The sequence below is a fragment of the Natator depressus genome, chromosome 5, assembly GCF_965152275.1.
Source record: "Natator depressus isolate rNatDep1 chromosome 5, rNatDep2.hap1, whole genome shotgun sequence".
In the NCBI taxonomy this organism is placed as follows: domain Eukaryota; kingdom Metazoa; phylum Chordata; order Testudines; family Cheloniidae; genus Natator; species Natator depressus.
The window spans coordinates 34212172-34239871 of NC_134238.1; the positions used below are offsets into that span (position 1 = coordinate 34212172).

The following is a 27700-nucleotide window of genomic DNA, read 5'->3' on the forward strand; positions in this document are numbered from 1 at the left end:
AACTTTACTGCTGTTTAGCAAATTCAGAATAGATACTGATACCAGGTGGCAGAAAATGTTAAATCTTCAAAGGATGAATGCAAAAATCAGACTCCTGTGAATTTTCTAGTTGCAGCTTCCAGAATTAAGCTATGGAAAGCCAATCAGTAGCAATCTACAATGGTATAATGTTCAGTTAATACTTTTGGAGGAAACCTAATTCTCCCTTAAATCTTGATACCATGGTATTAAGGCAAATGTAGTGGTCTACTAGTTTTTGTTTTCATTTCATTTTCCATTTACAAAAAAATTAATTTAAAAGCATTGCTTTTTGTCATTGCCAGTCTGTTTTTAGCCATTGAATATTTTTCATCAAATCAGATGACCTCATATTTCACTTTCACAAAGTGTGTGTGTGTGTGTGTGTATGAATATGGAATTTCTGTTCAATCTTTTACAAATTGAGAAAGACACCTGTCAAGTGCTGCAGAGCCATCAGTTGTGCTCTCCTGCTTAGCAGATTAAAATGCAAAAGGTCTTTAAAATATTACGTTATTTTAATGGTTGATAGGCTGCATATCAATTTCAGTGGGAAATGGGGTATTCCTAAGAGGGAAGCCCAGCTACCAAGTTGGCTTTCTGTGAATTTCAGCTTTTCGGTCAAGCACGCCTCACTGGACCTGCCTGACAAACAAGTGAATTACTGATATAACACACCCATACTTCACTGGCCTAGTGGGCTTTAGCCCAAGAAAGCTTGTGCTCAAATAAATTTTAGTCTGTAAGGTGCCACAAGTACTCCGCGTTCTTTTTCCAAAACATAGGCATTCCATGTGGTACAGAAGTGCCTTCCATCTAAAAGGGTCCTATCCTTTATTATAGAAATTAATCCTTAAGAGCATAACAGAGCAACCACTATCATAGCTGCCTGTGTGTAGTGTGGGGACCAATCCTGAAGGCTTTCTCTTGTTAGATTTTTTTTTGGTATGTGAAGAGGAAATATTCTTTCTCACGTAGTATATGCTGTGATAAAGTTTTGTTTGTATCTAAATAGTTACAAAGATATGGTAGGGAGGGAAAAAACTGTGTGTATGTATATAATTTTTTTTAAAGAAGTTAAAGGAGACATTAGATTATATTTTATATAAATTATTCTCCTGAGTTTATTAGGATCAATTTATATAAAAGGTTCTAATTGCACTGACTTGACAAACTTACCTGCCTAACAGTGGTATGTAAAGCACTGCTATGTTTCTTGGATGTTCATCATACAGCTAGTTAGGATCTGATGTGAGATCTAGAAAAATATTATGGTGTTTATAAAGCCTTTATCCAAAGATATACAAAGCATCAGCTTAATAATTTTTCACATAAGACACTGCTTCAAATATATTGTGTATTGCTTTGCTTGTGCTGTAACTAATATTTTGTATGGGGGTGTCTTTTTTTTTTCTTAAGGGCTCAGCTGATCCTCTAAACAGTGCTTTTCACTTGACATACAACATGGTGTTGAACTTGCTCCGAGTAGAGGAAATTAACCCTGAATACATGTTAGAAAAATCCTTCTACCAGTTTCAACACTACAGAGCTATTCCAGGAGTAGTAGAAAGTAAGTATTATGTGTATCACATACTTAACTATGTGAGAGACTGTGTCAAAGATACTTCAACTGTGGGGTTGGATAGCTAAGATAGGGTGTTATGTTTATAATGAGAATCCACTCAGAGATTCTAGACTGTACAGCCTCTCCTTTCCTGGCAGCAGAATGCTTAGTGCACTTGCTGTTATGGTTGTGGGAGGGAGAGGGTTTTCAGGGACGAAAGCCATCTTCTGTTTTTCTGTAATAGCACCTGGACCCTTTTTTGGGAACAGAATTTAGTGAGATAACCTGTTCTACTGGATAAGACAAGGATGATCACCACATTGTAAATGTGTACGAGGAGAAGAGGAGGAGCAAAAAAAGTGTCTTTGAGCTCATGGAAGATGCAGACAAGGTTTCTGTTCTGTTCAAAACACACATAAATCAAATTGATTTCAGTATCTAAAAAAGAATTAAGGCCTATGGTGTCCAAACCACCAGAAAAAAAGATACTCTAGTAAGGCTTTGTAAATAGTCTGGAAAATTGATCAACGGTGAAGCAAAATCCTGATGGAAACAAGGCTTTTGTTTTCTACTCCTTCGAGTGGCTAGCCCTGTGAGCCATGCTCTTCCTGCTTTAAACAGTATTTCCATGAGCCAAGATGAATTTCCAACGTGCTTCTTGTTAATCAGTTTTTGACAGTTCAAACTCCTCCAGGAGCTTTACCCAATGGAATCCCAAAACCATAGCAGATGTATCTACTTCATCTGCCAGTGAAGAATGAGCAATTCACCTCTTCAGTGCCATTAAGTGGGGGAAATAATAGATCCACACCAGGTTTGGAATTTGGTTTTTGGCACCCCATTGCTCTGTGTATGTGTTGGATTGCACGGGTGGCATTTAAGACCATACTTACATATGATGTGCGTTTCTCAGAGAACAGTTCACACCCATAGACATGCCCAACCCTTTGTTCCCATAATGTAGAGTCCAGCATTGCTTCAGAAACCTATGCCAGAAAGCAAGCTGGGTATTTCCTGGAAATTATTATACCAAAAACCATACTGTGCTTTAGAATTCTGTAGGCACCTCAGCTGCAATTCCCTTTATGAAGTGGAGTAGGGTTTACTAAGGCTGGAGATGCAGTCCATTCTGTGGAGGTATATTACAGGCCATACTCTCCCTGAGCTTTGGCTTCTTCACATCAGGGTTCTTTATCCCTTGGCTGGGAGAGGAAGCAGAGAAGGCACAGCAGCAGTTTTCTTTGCTCTCAGTCTGTCAACATTGGCTCCTTTGACATCAACTTCTGCCGATGCTCCCTCTGACACCAGGAAGAGTGGGGAATCTATGCTGGTCGTGTCTCCGTTGATATCCGTGTCACCTTCTCTGTGTTACTTTGCTATAGACGTCAATGACAGAGTGAAACGTTTCCTAGACGTGGTTATACCTTGGTTCCCTGGGGTCCGGACACTGTCCCAGTGCCATCAAAAATGGAGCTTAAGGCTCATGCCGGGTTTTTCTGTGACCCATTTAGGACTTACACTCGTCCTGGGGTAGTCTGCCCCAGAAGTTCTTATCTTGGACTGGCATCTGCTTAACTTGTACCCTATCCCTGGGGTCTCATGGAGATCATTGTGTACTACTGGCCTCCCACTGGAAACAACTTGGGTTCCCCATAGCTGTTGTTTCAGTCTGAGGGGTCAGTAATAGAGGAAGATGAGTGACTGGTGAGCCATAGAGGACACCTTCATCCTCATCTGCACTGGATGAGTCTGTGAGCACCTCACCAGCTGCTTCCTCCTTTGGTGGCATGTAGGCCTTCCACGAACCTGTTGGCACCACGAATTTAGGGCTTGGACCTAGAACTCACTGTAGTCCCACAACCTCTTCAATATTCTGCAGCCCAGCCAGCTGAGGCTTGTAAATCTCAAAGTACATCCGATGAAGTGAGCTGTAGCTCACGAAAGCTTATGCTCAAATAAATTTGTTAGTCTCTAAGGTGCCACAAGTTCTCCTTTTCTTTTTGCGAAAGACAGGAGAGAATTCCCCCACCAAAATTTTACAGACTGAGAGCGGGGAGGGGAGTGAGGCAGAGAGAGAAGTTATTACTAGGTCACAACAGGGCTACTAGAAATGGGAAGCAAACTCAGGCTTTTGACCCCTGGTCCTGTGTTTTGTTCTCAGTACTATGCAACCAACCTTGCAGCTGCCTTCCATGTATAGGTGAGAGGTAGAAGGGAGTGTTTGTGTTGCTGAACAGTGATCCCTCTTGCAAATGAATTTGGCAATCTCAGGTCCTAATGGGACTGTTGTGCAGCCATTAGCAGGGATTTCTGGGAAAATAATATCCAAAATCCCCTCATTTCTACAAAGCTAGTTCATAACGATGAATGTGTTTTAAATATGACCTCTTGGTCTATAACTTTCATTGTATTTGTAGCTAAATATTAAAGGACAAACTTGTAGATATCAAGCTTTCCGAAAAGGGGTTATATTTTAATTTGATTTGTTTTAAATAGTCAGAAAACTTGTATTGAAAGTGATATTCAAATACTATTTAACTACATATTTTTGTGAATGCTTCTTTGCTATAACATTGTTTAGGATAATGTGTGACTCTGTACGTTTACACAAGATTGTTTTATTTGCAGAGGTAAATAAATTGGATGAACAGTACAACAAAATAGAAATTCCAAATGAGGAAAGCGTGGTCATCTACTACAAAATCCGACAGCAGCTTGCTAAACTGGGTAAAGAAATTGAGGAATATGTTCACAAGCCAAAATACTGCTTGCCGTTTTTACAGCCAGGCAGGCTGGTAAAGGTAAATTGCTTCTCTTTTATCATCTCCTCCAGCCTGTCAAACTTCCAAGGCTTGTGTCTACTTGCCAGTTGATTCTCTGGCAAAATGTTATTTATCCCAGCTGAATAGTAAATTTGACTTTAATTGTAGTTCTTTAACCTTCCTTTAGGGTTGACTGTTTAATAAGGTTTGCTTCAAAGTCAGCTTTGTTATAAATCACAGCAACCCATAAACAGACTGAAGAAGAGATCTGTGCAGCTAAAAAGCTTTTGTCTCTCACCAACAGAAGTTGGTTCAATAAAAGATATTACCTCACCCACCTTGTCTCTGTAATAGCCTGGTACCAACATGACTACAACACTGCAAACAGCAATCCATAAAGTATTCTTGTCATTGTGCTTTTTTTCTAGAGGTTATTTTTATAACATGCTTTCGTCTTTTTAGGTAAAAAATGAAGATGATGATTTTGGTTGGGGAGTGGTTGTTAACTTCTCCAAGAAATCAAATGTTAAGGTAAAATAATACACTTTTCCCTTCACTGGCAAAAGATGCATATTTTCACTAAATGTGTAGAAAGATGAAATGGAGGTGTAAAAATCTGCATTTTTAGTTGTGTTTTTCCACAGGCCAAAAAAGAAAAAAAAGTCTGTCACCTTGCTAGAAAAGCTGCAAAAGGCCCAGGCCTCTGTAGACTTATTCACACTGAAGGAGGAAAGAAAAAGGTTCTTGGAAGTTGGGAAATAGACCTTCACCCTGGGTCCTATCTTTTTATTTTTGATAGTCCCCTGTTAACTGATGGAGTTATCTGTGGTGTCCTGTTTAAGAGTCTATCCAGGGCACTATGACAGTGTATTGAACAACACCAGACCTTTCAGGCTACTCGAATTGGCTGCTGAAAGCCATGGTGCACTACAGCTCCATCCTAAGCAATCCACGGTCAGGAAGGATGCTTTGAGATACATTAAAGATATATTTCAGAGGAGCAGCCATGTTAGTCTGTATTTGCAAAAAGAAAAGGAGGACTTGTGGCACCTTAGAGACTAAAAAATTTATTTGAGCATACGCTTTCGTGAGCTGCAGCTCACTTCATCGGATGCATTCAGTGGAAAATACAGTGGGGAGATTTATATACATAGAGAACATGAAACAATGGGTGTTACCATACACACTGTAACCAGAGTGATCACTTAAGGTGAGCTATTACCAGCAGGAGAGTGGGGGGGACACCTTTTGTAGTGATAATCAAGGTGGGCCATTTCCAGCAGTTGACAAGAATGTCTGAGGAACAGTGGTGGTGGGGTGGGGGGGGGGATAAACATGGGGAAATAGTTTTACTTTGTGTAATGACCCATCCACTCCCAGTCTCTATTCAAGCCTAAGTTAATTGTATCCAGTTTGCAAATTAATTCCAATTCAGCAGTCTGTCATTGGAGTCTGTTTTTGAAGTTTTTTTTGTTGAAGTATTGCCACTTTTAGGTCTGTAATCGAGTGACCAGAGAGATTGGAGTGTTCTCCGACTGGTTTTTGAATGTTATAATTCTTGACGTCTGATTTGTGTCCATTTATTCTTTTATGTAGAGACTGTCCAGTTTGACCAATGTACGTGGCAGAGGGGCATTGCTGGCACATGATGGCTTATATCACATTGGTAGATGTACAGGTGAACGAGCCTCTGCTAGTGTGGCTGATGTGATTAGGCCCTATGATGGTGTCCCCTGAATAGATATGTGGACACAGTTGGCAACGGGCTTTGTTGCAAGGATAGGTTCCTGGGTTAGTGGTTCTGTTGTGTGGTGTGTGGTTGCTGGTGAGTATTTGCTTCAGGTTGGGGGGCTGTCTGTAAGCAAGGACTGGCCTGTCTCCCAAGATCTGTGAGAGTGATGGGTCGTCCTTCAGGATAGGTTGTAGATCCTTGATGATGCGTTGGAGAGGTTTTAGTTGGGGGCTGAAGGTGATGACTAGTAGCGTTCTGTTATTTTCTTTGTTGGGCCTGTCCTGTAGTAGATGACTTCTGGGTACTCTTCTGGCTCTGTCAATCTGTTTCTTCACTTCAGCAGGTGGGTACTGTAGTTGTAAGAATGCTTGATAGAGATCTTGTAGGTGTTTGTCTCTGTCTGAGGGGTTGGAGCAAATGCGGTTGTATCGTAGAGCTTGGCTGTAGACAGAGGATCATGTGTTGTGGTCTGGATGAAAGCTGGAGGCATGTAGGTAGGAATCACGGTCCGTAGGTTTCCGGTATAGAGTGGTGGTTGTGTGACCATCGCTTATTAGCACCGTAGTGTCCAGGAAGTGGATCTCTTGTGTGGACTGGTCCAGGCTGAGGTTGATGGTGGGATGGAAATTGTTGAAATCCTGGTGGAATTCCTCAAGGGCTTCTTTTCCATGGGTCCAGATGATGAAGATGTCATCAATGTAGCGCAAGTGGAGTAGGGGCATTAGGGGACGAGAGCTGAGGAAGCGTTGTTCTAAGTCAGCCATAAAAATGTTGGCATACTGTGGGGCCATGTGGGTACCCATAGCAGTGCCGCTGATTTGAAGGTATACATTGTCCCCAAATGTGAAATGGGTGAGGACAAAGTCGCAAAGTTCAGCCACCAGGTTTGCCATGACATTATCGGGGATACTGTTCCTGACGGCTTGTAGTCCATCTTTGTGTGGAATGTTGGTGTAGAGGGCTTCTACATCCATAGTGGCCAGGATGGTGTTTTCAGGAAGATCACCGATGGATTGTAGTTTCCTCAGGAAGTCAGTGGTGTCTCGAAGATAGCTGGGAGTGCTGGTAGCGTGGGGCCTGAGGAGGGAGTCTACATAGCCAGACAATCCTGCTGTCAGGGTGACAATGCCTGAGATGATGGGACGTCCAGGATTTCCAGGTTTATGGATCTTGGGTAACAGATAGAATACCCCAGGTTGGGGTTAAAGATATAGATACTCTTTTATTTATCCTCACAACTGCCCTTTGAAGGTAAATATCTCCATTCTGCAGATGGGTTATTGAAGCACAGAGAGGCTAAGTGACTTGCCTAAGGTCACACAGCAGGTCTGGTGGAGCTGGGAATTGAATCTGGGTCTCCCAAGTGCTAGGCTAGTGCCCTAACCACAGGAACATCCTTCTTTAATAGCTCACCATAGAGTTTGATAGGAGAGGGGGAGGCAAGGAAAGAGAAGACATACCAAAAGGGCCAGATAGAGAAGATTCTTGCAAACACTTTTCCACCATGTTGGGTGCAAATTTTCACCATTTCTGCAACTCATAAATTACCGTGAAGCAGTAAATGCAAAGTTAGTTCTTCTTTGAATACTGTCCCTGGGGATGCTCCATTTGAGGTCTTCATGAACATTCAATCAGAGATTTTTGCCAGCAGTGTGCATTCGGTCTGCACAAATGTTGTAGCTATCCTTATGCTCTGCGCTGAGGCTATGTAGGGTTGTGACAGACAGACCACCCTCAGCCTGAGATGGAGCAGTTGGTAGTGCTTGCCTGTGCAGCTTCTCACTTTGTCAAGTTTGAGTTCTTTATATTAAATTTCTTGTATTCCAGTTTTATTCTTTGTAGCTCTTGTAGTTTGTTTGCTTTGTTTTTTTGAGAGTTCTTTTCTCTCATTTGATTGATGCTTTGCCTCCCGTTCTTCCATTATAGGGGGAGGTCCTCTTGAAGCTTGGTTTTGTTTTGTTTGTTTTTCTTTTTTCCCTGTGGGGCATGCCTAAGTCCCCAGGCTTCAAACATTGTCTCACTTGCTGGGAATGCTTCCCAGTTAGTAATGGCCAGTTGCACTGTATCCATTGCCTTGGGGACACGCACATGCCTTCAAAGTGCAAGATCTGCATGAACTTCAAGAGTCGCTCCAAGAGGGACAGAAATAAAACTTCAGCTCCTCAGAATGGAATGTTCACTTCGTCTGGCTTCAGATCAAGGACCGAGAGACTCCCCCCCGCTCCAGACACCAGCCTCGAAGCTCCCACAGTGCCCCATTAGTCTTAACTGTTCAGTCGCTTTCTAGATCTTTGAAAGACAGACCTTTGAGTGAAATGGAGAAAGCCTTATCCAGGAGGAGTGCTAGATCTCCTCAGAGAGACCATATTCCTACAAGGCCTGCTGTACTGGAGACCCGGTACTCCTTAAAGGCTTCTGAGGAGGCTTTAAACGAATTCAGTACTGAGGCTCCCTTCATGTTAAAGACATGCAATACCCATGGTTCGGTACACAAGTCTTTGGTACCATCAGAGCCTGAATGAGGTGCTTCTGGGTCCATGCAGTTGGTTCCAAAGTTGTTTCTTTGGTACCAAGAGCGCCAGTACAGTCAAAGTTAGTGTGTCCTATACACATCTTGGTACTGCAAGTTTCAACGTCCAGGACTCATCAGGAATCGGCACAGATGCCTCCTCGTCAGCTTCTGGGTGAAACTCCACAGACTAATATATCCTCATCCTCCCCAGCTGAGGCTGTGATACCGTCACCAACTCATCTGAATGACATCAAGCAATTCCAGGATTTGATGAAAAGAGTAGTAGACACTTTCCAGATTCCATTAGAAGTACTTCAAGAGACACAGCGTAAATTGATTGATACTTTACCATCATACAGGTAGCTTTGCCCATAAATAAGGAACTATTAGAACTTGTCAGATGATCTGACAGACTCCTGCTACTGCCCTTGCACACTCCTTGCCCCCACTCTCCCTATCCTCAACAACTAAGAAGGCAGATAAAGAATATTATGTCCCAGCTAGGGGTTCAGAATTCTTACATTCTCATCCTGCCTCTAGTTCACTGGTCATGGATGCAGTGAGTGAATGTAATAGGCAACACGATTCAAAGGTGACTCCACATTATAAACACCACAAGTGCTTAGACCTTTTTGGTTACAAGAGTTATTTGTCTTCAGCCCTGCAATTCTGGACTGCTAATTTTCAGGTGACTCTGGCAAAATATGCTCCTGGGGGAATTCTGTGGCAAAAAATTAAAAATTCTGTGCACAATATTTTAAAATTCTGCAAATTTTATTTGTCAAATTAACACTGTACCAGTTTCAATTATTTTGGTAATTTATTTCAAAATAGCTGTCAGGGGAGAGAGGGTGGGTGGGGGAGACTGACTCTCTCTCTCTCTCTCTCTCTCTCTCTCTCTCGCCTCCCCCCCCCCCCCCCCCCCCGGAGTACAGAATTAAAGTAACCCCTATGACAACCCAGTTTGTGTTTCTCTTTCCCTCTTCCTCCCTACTTTCCCCGAGCCTAGCTGGGCAGCCAGAAACCCACACTTCCTACCTCCCAGAGCCCAGCTGCGGGGAGTCTTCTCCGCAAGCCCAGACCCTCACTTGCACGCTCTGCCCTCCTAGAGCCCAGGGATCCAGAGGGAGTAACAGCCTGATGGTGGGTCCCGGGCTTGTGTGGAGTTTCCTGCATGCCGCCTCCTTCCTTCCGGATGTGCCGGGAACTGCAGCAGCTGGGAACCCTCCAGCTCCCTCTCCCTCCCATTAGCAGTGCCTTCTACGTGGAAACTGGTCTTTGCTGGGTCCAGCAGACCCTAGTGGTGGCCAGCAGCTCTGCAGCCCATTGCTGTCTGGGGAAAAGGAAATTCTGTGCAGAACATCAATATCTGTGTAAATTCTGCACTGCGCAGTGGCACAGAATTCCCCCAGGAGTAAAAATATAATCACATCAGTTACACAATGTTTAATTCTTTGATTGTGAGCATAGAGAGCAATTTCAAGCAGTTATTGCTGAGGGGCAGCTTTTGGCGAGAACAACCTTGCAAGCTTCTCATGACGCATCTGTTACGGAAGCTTGCGCCATCTCAACAGTTGTATTTACGTGTAGAGCTTCATTGCTTCAGAGACGTCCACAACACAGTAGAGGAACTTCCCTTTGATAGTTTGAAATTGTTTAGTGACTCCAGAGACCATGCGCTACAGAACACAGATGTGGTCTCTGAGAGACTCCGGTGCGGCTCTTTATTCTTTGGGCATATATAAGCCTGTGAATAAGAACAAATTTACTTGGTCTCCGACAACACAGAGATCACATACATCCCGTTTCTCCATGTAGTGCAGGTCATCGGAGCCACCTAAGAAAAAACCCAGGATGCAGGAGGGAAAGTTCTCAACTGTTCCTGCTACCTTGACATAGCAATCATTACCTACAAAATGTTTTTGATGCAGTGGTTGAGATGCATGAATGCTCCTTTAATCGAGATCTGATGCTGCACCATCCTGTGTCCCACCTTTTTGGAATTGTGTCTCTCACTTTTACACCTTATGGGGGCAAATTACCTCCAACAAAGGTTTTGGAGGGTATAATGTTGGGTATTCCACCCACTTCCTCTGCACTTTCCCCTCCCTTTTCAGGGACTCTTCTCACAAACCTCTTCTAAAACAAGATGTTGTATCCCTTATTTGCATAGGAGCCATTGAACCAGTTCCCACTCAGTACAAGGGAAGAGGATTTTATTCAAATACTTCTTGGTTCCTAAAAGGAAGGAAGGGAGGGTGGAGACTGATTCTAGATCTAAAGATGCTGAATACCTTTGTCAAGATACAGAAGTTCAAGATGCAGCTATTGTTTGATTTTTTCAGGATGTGTCCTTTCATATCAGGATACACCTTTCTCCAGGAGATTCCTAAACTCCATGATAGATCAGGAATATTACTAAGATCGAGTCCTTCCCTTTGGACTGTCTACTACCCCTCGTGGTGTTCACAAAAGTTCTGGTGGTATTCGCTGCACAGCAACCAGAGGTGTGCGAAGTTCTGCTCAAGAGGAGGTCTGGGTCGTCATTCTGTGGGAGACACCTTTCTCTTCTCATGGTCAGGGGTCTACTTTACACCTTTCCCCCAAAGCTGCTCATCCAGAGGGTCTCAAACAAAATCGGATGAAACAAGGCCAGTTATCATGATTGCACCAACCTGGCCAAGACAAGTGTGGTTCCTCTGCCTCTCCTCCGATCCAGCTGTCATTGTTCAGTGAATGCCCAGTCTTCTCAGTCAAGACTCAGGGACCATTCTTCACTCCCTCCTGAACTCTCTACAGCTCAAGGTTTGGTATTTAAATAGCTCTCAGGGTTAGAACTCTCCTGTTCAGGAGAGGTTCAGGAAATCCTGCCTATTAGTAGCAAAAATTCCATCGGAGGATATACTTTCAGACATGGAAAAGCTTTGATCACTGGTGTACCTACTGTCACCTAACTCCTGTTGATTCCTCCGTTTTGGAGGTTCTGGAATATCTTCTGCCTCTGAAGAAAGGAAATTTTTCTTAGGAGTTCCATTAAATTTCATCTAGCTGCCATAAGTGTTTCATTCTCTGGTGGAGGTTTCTCTGCATATGCTCATCCTGCAACTTCCAGATTCATCAAAGGGCTAGCAAATCTCTTCCTGAGTGTTAGATACCCCTCAGCTACCTGGGGCTTAAACTTAGTTCTCAATATTCAGATGAAGCTTCCATTTCAACTGCTAGCTAACTGCTTGCTTCTGAACTCTCCTAATTAGTGGCTATTATCTCTGACTGAAGAATTGGTGAGCTAGCTACTTTCATGGCTGGCTCTCCCTCCCTACACTGTTTTTCAGAGAAAAGGGATCTCTTTGAACACACCTGTGTTTCTTGCCCAAAGTTACATCAGACTTTGACATAAACCCATCAGTTCATCTTCAGTTTTCTATCCTGCACCCAATCTGCCTAGGAAGAAAGCTGCCCTTCACACTTTGGATGTTAGGAGAGCGCTGACCTATTTCAACATGAGTAGACCTTTTTGAGCCTCTGAGACACTTTTTGTTTCTATTGTGGAGAGAGCTAGAGGAGTTCCGAGTGTTTGCACAGAGACTTTTTAAGTGGGTATCCACTCTTGGTATACAGCTGCTAATATACCATGCCTAGTGCTATAGCCCATTCTTCCAAATCGAAGTCTGTTCGTTGCCTTGCTGAGAGAGATTCCTATTGTAGAGATTTGCAAGGCTGCTACATGGGCTTTGGTCCACACTTTCTTGAGACACCATGCCATAGTTGTTGATTCTCGGGCAGATGCTACCTTTGGTTCTGCAGTTTAGAGTCAGTCCTACATTAAGCTCTGACGCTCCCACTGTCTTCAGATGATATTGCTGGGCAATCACCTCTAGAGGAGCACCCATAAGAACACTACTCGAAAGAGAGGCTACTTAGCTTGTACAGTAACTGGAGTTCTTTGAGATGTCCCTATGGGTTTCCACTACCTACCCTCCTTTCTCTCTGCTTTGGAGCCTCATTTTCTTAGGGCTTTGTGATGGAGAAGGATCCGAGAGCAGTCAGTCTATCTTAGCTCCATATATCCATAGTACAGGGCACAGGATAGCTAGGGCATGTGCACAGACTGAGCACTGGTACCGAAAATCTCCAATTGAAGGCACATAGAGCGCATACTCACCTCAAGTGGAGCCCCCATAGGGACATTCATCTCGAAGAACTCCAATTACTGTGCATTGTAAGTAACCTCTTTGGAAATCTGTTTTTGCAGCTAGTGTTTGCACAGCTCAGTCTTACATTTGGACCTTCATTTCAGAAACTTTTGACACTGAGATATTTCTAATCTTTCCATTCAAAATAGGTTTCAAAATATTTTCTGTAGCTGATAATGGGAATGGCCATATAATATAGAGATGCTGTAATTATGGTGGATGAGTACAAGGATCCAACTACTGTACTTATATGGAAGATTCTCTTTTTGCGCAGCACAGTGTGGCCTCAGTTGTTACTGAGGCCTTTTGGTTCTACTATAATAAAATATTTAATAATAATAATAATAGAGAAAAGACAGCAGTTTGTGGATGCAGAAACAAAACTTTTTGAGGAGCTTTTATTTGTCCTTTTGAATGTTGCCTTTTGTATTTATTTTTTTTATTCCATTCTCATTCAAGTTAGGAAAGTGGACTGGAAAATAGCCTTTGTACACTAAAGTGCTGTTTCTTAAACTGCTTTCTTATGAACCATTTGACGAGCAGTAAAACAGATTTTTTTACACCCTTATTCTTTTTAACGTTTCCAACTTCTGTGTCGCTCTGAGGTGTTTCTTTCCACCTCTGTCGTGTGTGTGTATGTGTGTAATTTTTTAAAAGCCTCCTATTTGGCCCATCTCAATCTTTTACAAGTCTTTTAGGTTTTAATATTACTATTGAAATATAATGATCTGTGCTGGAGAGGGTAATTCCACTTGGAACAGCAACTTTTAGTTGAGCCATTGTGACAGCTGCTAATTTTTTCCTTCAGTGGAAAGTATAACAGAGACTGAAAATTATGGAATAGACTTAGAACTATGCCACTCCTAGCATTCATATGGAAAAGCTAGTTTCTTTGAGCATTTTTTTTAAATCTGTGGGCCAATGCAAGACAAATGATCTTTTAGAAATAGATAATTAACAGCTGCTTTAATATGCATAGTAGTGAAAACCACTGTGCCTCTTGTCTTATGAGTTTGTCCTGGGATATAGATGTTGATCCAGCTAATATTTTTCACAGATTTGTCATTTTAATATATACACAGTTTCTTCAACAGCGATATTTTCTTTAAGTTTTGTTCTAACTCCTTCCTCCACTTGTGTCATAAGAATTCAGCTGGAACAGTTCTTTCTGTTTGTTTCCACAATAATATCCTTGATGAATACCATTAATACTACCAGCTTCTTCAGTAGTCAGTTTCCTCCCTGTATGAAAGTTGATTAATGTTCTTTCTCTAGATAAGTAGTGTGTTAGATTTAATGTACTTCATTAGTGAATATAGAGACTCTACTCTAAATCCTAAAACAAAGATTTGGGGAATGGGTTGAATTGAGAAGCTTATTTGATCTTTGTTACCCCCTTATGATTTCGGCTTCTCTGTGATTTCCTGCGGAGTAGGGGACTCTTAGGGGTCTAACATAAAACTTAAAGATTCCAGCATACAAACATAAATCTCTGACATGTCTTTTTCTTTGACCTGAAAAGCTGAAACTTTTCTTCCAAACTGAACTTTGTTCTTGACTGTCTCCATTACAGAAGCATTGTGTGTGTATCTATTACACTTTCCTTCCTGCATCTAACTATTGGAATCACCTCCATGGCACTTCATAGATGTTCCAAGTAGCACATTGTTATACTCAGCCACTGAGAACTGTTGGAAATATCCTATAAAATGTCATGCAGATGAAATACAAATTTTATAACAGGAATATAGCAAAATAGCTATAAAGAGTATACTATTATTAATTTATCAAATTGATGTGAAAATTAAGCATCTGACTTATTTAATTATACTAGACACCTTCTAGTATAATTAGTCAGGTGCTTAATTTGTTGTCATCAATTTTCTGAATTCATATTCACTTCCCAATCATATCAGTATAATTTCAGATTAAAGTTTCCATTAAAAATCAAGGTTCAAATTATTCTTGCTCAAATAATCTTTTTGATGAATTACTATATCAAGAAGAATTTGTCTAAAATTATGTATGCCATGTGCTGTATAGTATAAATATATAGCAAACTGTAGAAATTTGCTTTGGAGCTCATAAAATCAAAGGTTTCAGAGTAACAGCCGTGTTAGTCTGTATTCGCAAAAAGAAAAGGAGTACTTGTGGCACCTTAGAGACTAACCAATTTATTTGAGCATAAGCTATCGTGAGCGACAGCTCACTTCATCGGATGCATACTGTGGAAAGTGTAGAAGATCTTTTATACACACAAAGCACGAAAAAATACCTCCCCCCACCCCACGCTCCTGCTGGTAATAGCTAGCAGGAGCGTGGGGTGGGGGGAGGTATTTTTTCGTGCTTTGTGTGTATAAAAGATCTTCTACACTTTCCACAGTATGCATCCGATGAAGTGAGCTGTCGCTCACGAAAGCTTATGCTCAAATAAATTGGTTAGTCTCTAAGGTGCCACAAGTACTCCTTTTCTTTTTTCATAAAATCAAAGTGTAGTTATTTTTGGTTAAGAGGCTTTATTTCCAGGACACTGCCTTCAATGCCTGTGCAATGCCTTCATACTGGGGATCGCTCACTGCAGGTGTCACCCAGTGGCCAGGCAGGGAATGGCAGGGCTTCGTTCTTTTCCTGGCACCCGGGTTGACAACCACTCTGATTTGGTGGCGGTCGGTCTGTCCTGTGACTCAGCCCTCTGGCCAGGTCATGTATTTTTATCTCCTTAATGTATGTTAGCGTGTTCTACGTTCAAGTAAGCACCATACTTTTGAAAAGTTTTGGCTAGACTCTGCTTTACCACACATGGATTTCATTTTCAAATATCGTTCAGATGATGGCAATGGTCACAAGGGGTTTGTAAATCTAAATTAAAACAGCTGCCAAGTACCTTTTTCACAAAATAGGACAGAATTAAGAGCAACAATCTTTTCACAAATGAAGTCTTAAATTACTGGAAAATGACTTAGTTGTGGGACAGGGCAACCTGATATTTTATGTTTACAATTAAATTGTGTACAAAGCACTGAGAATCTCTTACAGAATGTTATTTGCCTACATTCTGCTTCAGGTACCTATAAAATGAAATCCCTTGATGTTTGTCTTTTCATCACAGCAATACAAAACTCTTTTAAAGCTGATCTGGATTACATTGTTTTTTGTAAAATCTTATATCAATCTGTGATTAGTACTTTAAAAAGCTTGTACATTATAGTTTAAAATGGAGCTTCTGCTGTGATTCTGTACTTTGGCTCTCATGCCAAGTAAAAGGAAATGTTTCCGTGCAGTGCTACTACAAGCAAACAACACTGCTGCAGATTGTTCCAGACAGGTTGTAATTATTTTTTTAAGAAAACTAGAGCATTAAGATTATCACTGTTTAAAGAATACTACTTTGTTGAAACACCAGACTTGTGTCCTGTGCAAATATAAGCTAGATATTTGTGCCCCTTACACAATCATATGAAGTCTTGGCGCACAAGACTTTTCCCTTCCTTGTCCCCTCTCCCAAAATAAGTGCTCTTATGCTGCAAAGATTTGTTGTTGAATGACCTCTGTTGTGGTGGGGGGAAATACTGACTTGCAAACCTGTAGATTAACTTTCTTGTTAAAACCCTTGGCAACATTAAATATAAATGCTGCTTGGTAGTATCAATCAAGTGTTCTGTGCTGTAGTGTGAGTGATGCTGGTTTGTTGACTAAGCCTGGTCTCTCAATGCCCAGACTAACAAGAGTTAGGAGTTCTCAGGTTGCAGTGTTCTCACCCAGTGGTGAGTGTGTGCATCACATGTGGAGCAACAGACACTTCCTGACCAACTGAGTGCCATTATTGACTGGATCAGATGGGGTTCAGTTCTCTACCAGAAGAAGGGATGCAGAAGCTTGGGAAAGTAAAGAATTTGGGAGATCTGGATTCCAAAATGGATGTCAAGAGCCCCTTCCCACTGTCAGCCACTTCTGTCAGGAGCTATAGAAGGCTATATGTATTTGGAACAACTAGTAGTTCTTCCACTGTACAGAAATGATGACATTGCTAAAACATTCCTTTGAAAGCAATTCCATCTAGGGCAGGTTTTGGTTGGGGCTAAAGGGGTGGATATAATTAAATTGCAAAACCTTTATATAATGTGTGTGTGAGCATGGGAGACATGTATATGAAAATATACTTAATTATAGTATTGGTTTCAGGACCAAAGTACTGATCTATTAAAGTTTAGGGGCAGTATCTCAACATTTTTGAATGTCAGTTGAACTCCCATTTTCCTTTCTGTTGTTACCAGTATTTGAAGAATTGATATTTACTATTGATGACTTTTTCTCTGTCTATCCACAATAGCCTAACTCTGGTGAACTGGACCCATTATATGTGGTTGAAGTCCTATTACACTGCAGCAAAGAGAGTTTGAAGAATTCTGCTACTGAGGCTGCAAAGCCAGCAAAGCCTGATGAGAAAGGAGAGATGCAGGTTTGTAGTTCAGTTTCATTGTCAAATATCAGTAGTGTTAAAATATATTCTATGTAGCAGGGGTAGTCAATTGACAGTCCAGGTTTGGCCGATGGTTTGCCTGACGCTTTTGAATGGACCCCAAAATCTTTGTTTGTATGTATGTATGTATTTATTGTTGTTTATTATTATTATTATTATTATATTTTCTCTGGAGTCTGGACCTTGACCATACCTTGACGAAGAAATTTGGACCTTGACAAAAAATAATTGATTACCCGGCTATATAGCATCTTTCAGGGTATATCATAAAGCCTTTGCAAATGTTAAGAAAAGAGGGGAATTTTATTCTCTAAGAAAGTGAAGGGAAATACATTGATTGATGTAGCTCTGCATTCTTAAACAGCTGCTAGGAAGCTGCTTTTCAGTGGTGAACAAAGTGGTTCCTCTGTATCTGTTACTTAACTCAAAGGAGTGTTGTGCGATGTAGCTAATGTGTTGTAAGTGCTTTGAAATCCTCAGATGAAAGACTCTTAAATGTTCAAAGTACTTAATAAATTTTAGAAGTGTGCTAAGAATTATATCGCCTCCAGGTGCACAAGTATCATTGCTTTCTCTAGGATATCTAGTTGAAATTTTCAAGGGCAGCTACACATCTTCCTTTAAATGTAATGAAAGATGTGTGACTGAACTCCCTACACTGCTTTGAAAATCACAAGCACTGTAGTTAACTTGATCATACAGTTTTACACATACTGATTTCATCTTGTGGGTCTTGTTCATCTTTGAATATCATGATCTTCTCATATATTTTTTTTTATTTAAATGTGATTTTTCGTCTTCTTTCTATGAGCCTCTGAGCCTTGCCAGTTCACTTTAACCTAGCATTTTATTCTAAAACACTTACACTTCTAGCCATTTTCCATTTTGTAATATAATAAAAAGCAATGCCTGATTTTGAGATAAAAACCACAACTCAGGAAAATACGTAGCAAATTTGTATAGAAAACATGATGACGCTTCAAGCAGACTTGGCAGTTTTTAACCCCATAAAATGGTATCAACCATTTTAATCTCAAGGTTGGAGAAGTGAGTGTTCAGCCTGCTGTATGTTTTATGTCGTTGACTCCTTATTCTACAAATTCTGATTAAACTGAAGATTTAACTCTGATTCCTCCATGTTTGTCTTGTTAGTATTCAGGAATGCTCATGTGCTTATTTGATTGCCAGACAGGATCTTTTCCATCAACAGCAATTTTTACTACTGCATCATTAACAGTTTTGTCTCTAATTTAACTAATTTGTTAGTTTCTAAGGTGCCACAAGTACTGCTTGTTCTTTTTGCTGACACAGACTAATACGGCTACCACTCTGAAAGTTATCTTTCTGTTAGCTCTTGGGAAGAGGTAGTTAAGCAAGAAACTTTAAAAAGTGATATAAATCCTGTTTTAAAGGCCGCAATAGTTACTGAATCACAAGCCTCCTTCTAGAGGTGTTTGGACAGTTGTGTTGGTGTCAGACTTTTTGACCAGATTTTTAAAAATGTATTCAGTATATTCTAATAGATTAGAATATTAATATTAGTCTGATATATTACAACTCCTCAGTTGGGTAACAGGACATCTGTGTGTGTCTATAAAGACAGCGTTTTTTGGGTATGTCTACAATGTAATTAAAAACCCATGGCTGGTCCGTGCCAGCTGACTTGTGCTCTTGAGGCTTGGATTGCAGGGCTGTTTAATTGCAATATAGATATTCAAGCTTGGGCTGGAGCCTGGGGCTCTAGGATCCTGCAAGGTTGTCATCTTCTGTTCCTTGTATGCTCTCTGCTCTTTCTTAATACCCTGTTTGAGATGCTTGTTCATCCAGTTTTGTCTGCAACCCTTCCCTACAATTTTTTCCTGTTGCTTGGAATGTAGGCTCCAGATAGTTTCTGCAACTTTGACTTAAAGTAATTCCAATCCTCCTCCACATTCAGATCCTTGAGGTTCTCAGTCCAGTCCCCTTCCCTAATTAATTCTCTAACTTTTTCAAGTTTGCCCTTTTGAAATCATGGACTCTAGTTTCATACCTATTTTTGCTTATCCTTCCATTTAGTTTAAACTAAATTAACTCATGATCACTTGAACCAAAGTTGTCCTCTACAACCAGTTTCTGTGATTTTAGACTTCTGCACATACATCTAAATAGATGATTCGAGTGGTTCACAACCTTCACACCCAGCAGACAATTCACTTTGTGGTTCTTCTAGTCATCACAAACCCAACTATCTGTATTTCTAATAATCGAATCCCCCATTATTATAACCTCTCTCTTAAATAACTGAGGGGTATCCTCAGTACGAGAGAATACCATGATATCTGGAAGGGATAATGGGATTGTTTCCTTTCACTCCGCTATGATGTCCTCTTTCTCCATGCCTTCCGTCATCCTCAGCAGCACAGGGGCTTTCAGACGGGGGGAGGGACAGCTCTGTGTCCCTGAAAATCTCGTCTGTTGACCTCTCTGTCTCCCTTAGCTTCTCCAGTTCAGCCACTCTGGCTCAAGAGCCTGTACCTGGCCTCTGAGGGCCATGAGTGGCTTGCACTAAATGCATGCATATGCCACCTGCCCACAAGGCAGGTAATCATACATGGTGCATTCAGTGAAATAAACGTGATAGCCCCCATTCTGCTGATGGATTTCTGCCTGCGTTATTTTACTTTGCAGGGGTTTTGTTTGCTTTTTGCTCTTCGGTTTTTTTGAGTTTCAGTGGAGTTATAGTTCAACATTGAGGTGCATTGGCAGATAGAAAACATGGGGGAAAACTATGGGGGAATTGGGACTGCATCTGCCCACAAACTGTTCTTCACTTTAATATGAAATTAAGTCTGAAATTTGAAAGATATTTTAAAAGACTGCAGTATCATAGTTGTTTGTTTGCATATTGAAAACTATCTGAAAACCTGCAAAATCTGTTTTGTGGTGTTCTACCACAACCCTATTTTGAAGTGCAAGGATTTCAGTCCTTTTCCAATTAAGCTTGCATTGCATGCTTTATATTTGATGTACTTTAAAGAAGTACTTTTTAACTTTTGCCCTTTATATAAAAAAAACTACTGTGTACTGTGGAAAATAATCCAGTAGTTGCAGAGATGTTTATTAAATTACGAGTAAATGAGTTTTGTAGAATGTTAGGTTTAACTATCCTGCTGCGCACACAAAACATTTTTTTCTTATATGTGGTAAAACATAGAACCCAACGTATTTGCCCTTAAAGCTATTGTAATGGACATTGTAGAAATTGCTTTGGTAAACTAATTTCTTCAAAATCCATAAAGCCAAATTCTAATGATTTTTCTACATAATAAAATTTAATGCTGCTACGTTGCTATAACAGACTCTTCCCTGAAATACAAAAGCATATCACAATTTGCTAAATAGAATTATGGCATGCAGATGTACAATGTTCAGAGTTAGCTTATTAAAAACATTTTCACACTTCTAGATTGGGAATTATTGGTGCTTGCTGATGAGAATAATGCGAATTTAGGCCCCAGCTCAGCAAAGCATGTGTTCCAGTGGTTTGCTGAATTTTAGGTATTAAACTTACTTTTCTAAAGTTTGTGTACAGTATGTCTCACTCTGGTATCCTTGCATTCAGATTTCAGAAATAGAAAGCCTTACAAAACTCTCTGAAGATTTGGTTACTTAGTATCTAGTAACTTTTGGATAGTAGGCATAATGTCCATTACATGTATGGGACATACTTCATAATAACTTCTTAATGATATTTCATGCTTCTGTCATACCCATTGAACTTTGTCACTTGCATGGTGGTAAGATTATTTCTAACTGCTTAATAGACATGCCTTCAAAGTTCTCTGATCAGTGAATTATTAAAAAAACATTGCAGTGGAGATTGTAACAGAGTATAAACAAGTAATGAAAGAAGTTGAGAATATACACGCTAAAATATGGATGCCCTTTTCTCAGGTATTGCATTGAAAAGAGTCACATAAGTGTTTTACAGTAATGTGAAAGATGGATGTTTGTCACCACATGCTGCACAGCCATCTTAAACCATGTTATACAAAAGACATTTTGATAGCTATTAACAGGGTTGACTTAGAAGACTAACTCAGCAAGGCATGTTGGTAGTCGTACTTGTACATCATATATGAAGAATTTGAAAGAAGTTTTGCAAATGCATGAGACTACTGACTAACTGGACTTAGTTACAGTTCAGTGTAGTGTGCTGTTTATTTTTTATAGACTTTCAAGGACATATTAACCTCTGTTTTTTAAAGCACTATTTAATTAGGCTTGTCAGAATTTGATTTTTATTTTATAATTTCAGTGGATAATCTCTGATTATTTTTAAGCTTTTTTCCAAATTTTATTGATATTTAAATTTTCATAATTGCAGGAAATTATGGAGAGGGTCAGATAATAGGGGAGGGATCAGGCAATTATTTAATGATGGTAGATGTTGAGATTCAAAAACTTAAAAGCTTTTTATAACTATAAAAAAACAAATTGTCAATGTCACATGTCAAAATATAGAGTATATATCCTTAAATCAAATTCTAATAAGTTCTCAAGCAGCATTTTTTCTTTCTTTGCCTGTTTGTACATTTAAATTGTTGTTTGTTTGTTTGTTTTTCATCCATGTGTGTGGTGAAACTGACATTTACTGATAAAAAGCCAATCCTTTCAAGCCTAGTATTGATCCAGAAGAAAGTTATTTATAAAGACATTGGTTGAACTATTTAAAATAGAATGAAGCATGGTGTGCTAACAGAGGGAAGACTAAAAACATGCAGCAACTAATACTTTAACTTTTGGTACTGAACCTTGAAAAAAGGGGCTTGGTCTTTTCAATTATTATGTAAGCAAGACATTTCTCATCTTACTTGCATATTTAGAACATTTGTTTCAGAAAGGTAAAATAGCACATACTCATATTTGTATGATAGAATATAGTGTTTTGCAAGTTTAAAAGTCAAGACTCCAAAATAGGAACAGAATTAATTTTAAGTAGGCTTTATTTTATGTACAGTTTTTCGTGAGGGACTTTGGCTCAGATTTTTAAAGGTGTACAGGCTTTGCTGTGCTCAGCATTGCAATGTCTAACTGATTTAGGAGCATAAATCTTTTTTTAAAAGGGATTTAACCAGTTAGCCTAAATTCCAAGTGCCTAAAACCCTTTTGAAAATCAGTTAGGCCTTGCAACGCTGAGCAAAGCCAAGCCTAAATACCTTTTAAAAATCTGGGCCTTTTTCTACTATTGCTAAAGTAATAACTGACATAACGCTGAGGTATCATGCAGTTAATTATAATTTGAGCATGCTACAACAGTTCAGTTAGTTTCATGTGGTCAGAAAATCTGTTACAAAATAGGGTAGGAAGAATTCTTTAGTCAGCATTTCAACATGCGATATTAATTCTGTTCCAGGTACAGTGTACAGTTATTACAGCTCTGGAATAATCTGCAAAAGAAATCACAACTTGCTTTCTGCTAAGAAGTTAGAAATTAATGAAAAATGAATTTTACAATGATTGAAAGGCATCACTAAAAATCTCCTGTATTGTTACTTTATCATTTACCACACTCTGTTGTTGTTGTCAGGTGGTTCCTGTTTTGGTTCATCTTCTCTCAGCTATCAGCAGTGTCCGACTTTACATACCCAAAGACCTGAGGCCCATCGACAATAGGCAAAGTGTGTTAAAATCTATACAGGTATATAACTTCCACAAGAATTTTAAAAAACAAAACAAGCAGTATACTCTAAACAGCCAGACACAATAGGGCATGAGAACACTGTTTCTTACATTCACATTCAGGTTTGCTTCATGTCTTCAGTCATCTGAGATTTAGTGTTTTAGAAACTGAATACATGTAAAACATTAGTTGCCTTCAAACAAAATGTCTTAGCTGATTATTTTAAAAATTGAAATCTAACGTGCCTAGTTTCAGCATAGAAGAAAGTTTTATTGAAGTTTCATATATCCCTTAAATCAGCGGTCTCCAACTCCCGGCCCGCAGGCCATCCGCGGCCCGAGAACCTCCCCAGTGTGGCCCTTGGAGCTCCAGCAATTTTGGGGTCGGGTCTCTCCCTTGGCCCTGCCTGCCGCCCTGGGTGCTCCCCCAACCCATGCTTTCCGTGGGCGATTTACAATGGCCCGGGGCCCCGCCCACCATCAGCAGCGCAGTGATGCTGAGCGGCTTCTGCCTGCTCACTCCATGTGTCTGCCAGCCCTTCCCTGTGGCACTGGGACTGGGCTGTGCCTCTGTGTGCTGCCCCCGCCCCAAGCGCCCCTGTGGCCAATGGGAAGCTGCGGGGATAGTGCCTGGAGGCAGCAGCTCGTGGAAGCCCCCCAGCCCACCCTGCCTTGGAGCCCCAGGTAAGCTCTGCACCCCCCGACCCACACCACCCCAGCCCCCAAACTCCTTCCCAGAGCCTGCACCCTCTCCCCCTTCCTACACACCCCCTCCTGCCCCTAAACTCCCTCCCAGAGCCTCACCGCTCCCCCTCCTCCCTCCCAGAGCCCGCAACCCCACCCTCCTCCTGCACCCCCACCCCAGTGCCTGCACACCAGACCCCCTCCCCCATCCAAACCTCAGAGAGCTCAACCTCTCAGCCCTTCTGCACTGAAACTCCCTCCCAGAGCCAGCACCCCAATCCCCTACCCCAGACCTCCTCCCCCACCCAAACTCCCTCCCAGAGCCTTAGGCAGGTGGGGTGTGGAGTTTGGGGGGGCAGGTTGTGGGCGGCATGAGTGACATTATTGGCCCACTGGGAGGATTTGAGGACTGGCACAGGCCCTAAGGTAAATTGAGTTTGAGACCCCTGCCTTAAATAGTCTACTTATGCCATTTGTTTTGTTTTTCAATCTGTCCTTTAAATGTACATTTTAATCTATAAAATCGCGTGTTGCTACTAATGTCTGCATTCCAAAAAGTGCATTTTAAAATCTTTTTGTTGAAGGAAGTACAGAAGCGGTTCCCTGATGGAGTACCATTATTGGACCCCATTGATGACATGGGCATCAAAGACCAAGGACTGAAAAAAGTCATCCAAAAAATAGAGGCTTTTGAACATAGGATGTATTCACATCCACTTCACAATGATTCCAGTTTGGAGACTGTATATAAGCTTTGTGAAAGAAAAGCACAGGTGAGGGATGGACTATATCAGCAATTAGCTGAAGGCACAGCCAATAACTGTGCACCTCTCATTGATTGCATTTTATCTGGAAAACGAAATGTTAGTCTCCCTCTGCCCAAAAAGCAATATTGCAGAATCTCAGTAGCTCTGGCTGAGTTTTCATGGAGTACGCTTTACTCTTTGAGGTGTTTAGTAGAAAGTAAGCAAAGCTGATTAGATAAATCTTTTTTCAGGAAAAATTGACATGGACCAGAAGGCTGCTCAGTTGTCACTAATCCTAGTCATTAAGAAAAATTAAATAATAATGTGCATTTTCACATATGCCAGATATACTTAAAAGTGACCAGTTTTTCTACACTTTCAGACTATTCCCAAAACAGTTCCAGAAAGATTGATAGGCATGGTGTAAAAGACTGCTTAAAAACTGATCCATATAAAATAAGTGAAATCATACTCTGGGACAAATTCTCTTCTGCCTTATATTCATTGTAATCCCACAGAAGTCACTCAGTGACCAATTCTTCCATTCTTATTCGTGCTGAAATAGCACCCTTTTTCTGTGAGTATGCTCATTAAAATGAATAGGACTGTTGGACTAAAGTGCTGCTTAGCTCCAGTTAGGATATCGGAGTCTGGCTCTGATTGTAAATTAGCCTAGAAGTAGGCCTCCAGTCTAGTCTTCCTTAACTGTGTGGTGCTAAGAGGGCTGGAGACAGCAGTGTTGAAAAGCTCTTGGAATCAAAGGATTTTAATTTATTTGTTTTGAAACTGATTATCCTACCCTACAATTATCATCAAGAAGGCATCTGTCATCCTATTGGAGCAGTTAATTACAAGTTTTATGGCATAGTTTATTTGTATTTGATTATTGTTGGATGGTCTTGTGGTGAAGGCCCTAGCCTGGGACTCAGAATTCCCAGCTCTTCCACAGACTACTTGTGTGACTTTCACCAGGTTATTTGCCTTTTGTGTGTGTGTCCATCAATTCCCTATGTGTAAAATTGGGATAATGTTTCCCATCCTCTTATGGGTGTAGATATACTATGATGATGAAGGCCATATTGCAAGTACACATTTTAAAATACAACTATCTCTATCTTTGTATTCTGCTGAAGTTGTGTTAAGTGTCTGTGTTAAGAATGCAGGGTCTGAACATTTATGTACACTTTTGGGTTCACAGATTGCAGTGGATATTAGAACGGCAAAGCGAGAACTAAAGAAAGCCAGAACTGTCTTACAAATGGATGAGCTCAAGTGCCGCAAACGTGTATTGAGAAGATTGGGTTTTGCCACATCTTCTGATGTCATAGAGATGAAAGGACGAGTTGCTTGTGAAATCAGCAGGTAACTGAGGGTTCCTATGGAAGTGTTATGCATACATATGCCTTGCTGAACCCTACTAATGCTTAACATATTATATTTCTAATCCTAGTTACAGCGTGGTAGAGGCCACTTTTAAAAACCTTTAATAGGAATGCACATGTTAAAAATACATTTTCTGTGTATTATAAAGAACAGTGACTCTCTCTAATCCCTTCCAAAGAAAAAGGAATAAGATAGTTAAAGGAATAAGATTCTAATACAACTCAAGATAAAATGTAATGGAAATTTGAACTGATAAGAAAATGATCTGTTAAAAGGCCAGGACAATGGCTTGTCTTTACAAAGGCTGGACCTTAGTCTCCTGTAATATTTAATGTATCAAATATCATACATTATGCCATGACAACTAGGGCCCCCTAAATTTCTGTAGCCCAGTTCCTTGTATTCCATTAATCCAGATTGCCCATAAACTCTTCGGTGTAGCAACAGTTGTTCTAATGTCCATTCATTGTCGCTACTGAAGAGTATAATTTAATTGGTGCCAAAAGGCTGCAGGAATAGATGTGTGAAAAACAATAGATTTAATTGTAATAAGGTAATACATTTACTAGGCATGTACCATGTTAGAACTGGTATTTCAAAAAAGGTTCAGATGGGAACTGTATCAATTAAATCAAACTTCAATATCTCAGCAAATTTGTCAGATTTGTTTTGTACAAGTGGCTGTATCCACTAATAACTTGTAATTCTTTTCTTTTTCTAAACTTAACACCACAGTAGGTGCTGTTTTTGTGTCTGCTCCAAGAAATTGTTGCCCTAATTCTTTCTTGCTATTCTGATGCATCTTATTACATCAAATAACACAGTAGAATTAAGCAGTACATAACAAGAGTTGGTCAGTAACTTATGAAACTCCATACTTCCATGTAATTTAGGAATTGTTTGCTAATTGTCTAGTTTTCTGTGTTGAGCTTTTACATTTTGATTTTCATTTGAGTTTTGCCTAGAAAAAGCCTGAAGTAAAAGTGCAACAGTATTTTAGCTGATGCCCAATCAAAGAAAACTCAAGATTTTTCTACAAATCTGTTTTTTATATAGCTCATGACCAGGTTTGCTTTAGATTTTATAAGCACGCTGACCTGTTTGCTATATCTTATAATATCTTGAAAATGTAAATTGTATCTTGTTAACTATCTGTTCTCCAACAACTGCAATCCCAGTTTCTCAAGGCTTTATCACAAAACAAATGTTCTAACCCTTTTATTATTCTGTTGTCCTTTCTCTGGATCTGTATAATCTCCTTTATGTCTAGCTGTCAAAGCCATAACTAAAACTGGGCATAGCTGCTGTAACAGTTCACTTGTAAACTGGCAAGTTGTGGTTCTTTGTGGTTGAAATAAGGCTTTTTTGATTTAGGAGGACTTGATTTTTTTCAGAAACCTCTTTTCTCGCTTCTCCTTTCCATTCCCCCACAAATCAAAATTATTTTTCAGTTTTCCAGTAAACCTGTCAAAATAAAAAGCTATTCTCTCTTGTGAACGCAATGTACTTTATAATGCAAAGTGTATATAATTAGAAATGCTCCTTTAAGAGGTCTGTTACTTAAGCTTCCTTCTCATTTTTCTCCGTTATAGTGCTGATGAACTGCTTCTGACAGAAATGATGTTTAATGGGCTTTTCAATGACTTATCTGCAGAACAAGCAACTGCATTACTAAGCTGCTTTGTATTTCAAGAGAATGTGAGTTACTTTTCAGAAATCATAATTTGTTTGTTTCTATAAAAGCTATAGCATAGTTTCTATCAAAGCTATAGTAGAACAACTAAATTCATGTTCCAGTAAACCCCAGACCCACATTGAAATCAGATTTCCAGGTTTCCACTTTACTGAAGTACAGATCAGTGAGGGTTGCTGCGTGGTCCAATTATAGGTCAAGCATTGACTAGTCTCCTGCCTCTGCTACAGCTGCCACAGTATTCACTAGGAGTAGACTGTCTTTCCTGCATT

At 40.3% G+C, this 27700-nt stretch overlaps 1 protein-coding gene across 2 annotated transcripts in view; it reads left to right on the forward strand.

Annotated features, from left to right (window-relative positions):
- MTREX (Mtr4 exosome RNA helicase) overlaps positions 1-27700 on the forward strand; it is a 91206-nt gene that overhangs the window by 47451 nt on the left and 16055 nt on the right. For both annotated transcript variants that reach the window (XM_074952556.1, XM_074952555.1), the window contains exons 16-23: positions 1438-1588; positions 4211-4383; positions 4807-4875; positions 17112-17240; positions 22831-22941; positions 24191-24379; positions 25551-25714; positions 27328-27433. In XM_074952556.1, the coding sequence (XP_074808657.1) occupies positions 1438-1588; positions 4211-4383; positions 4807-4875; positions 17112-17240; positions 22831-22941; positions 24191-24379; positions 25551-25714; positions 27328-27433 (1092 nt within the window). The remainder of the gene's footprint in view (positions 1-1437; positions 1589-4210; positions 4384-4806; positions 4876-17111; positions 17241-22830; positions 22942-24190; positions 24380-25550; positions 25715-27327; positions 27434-27700) is intronic.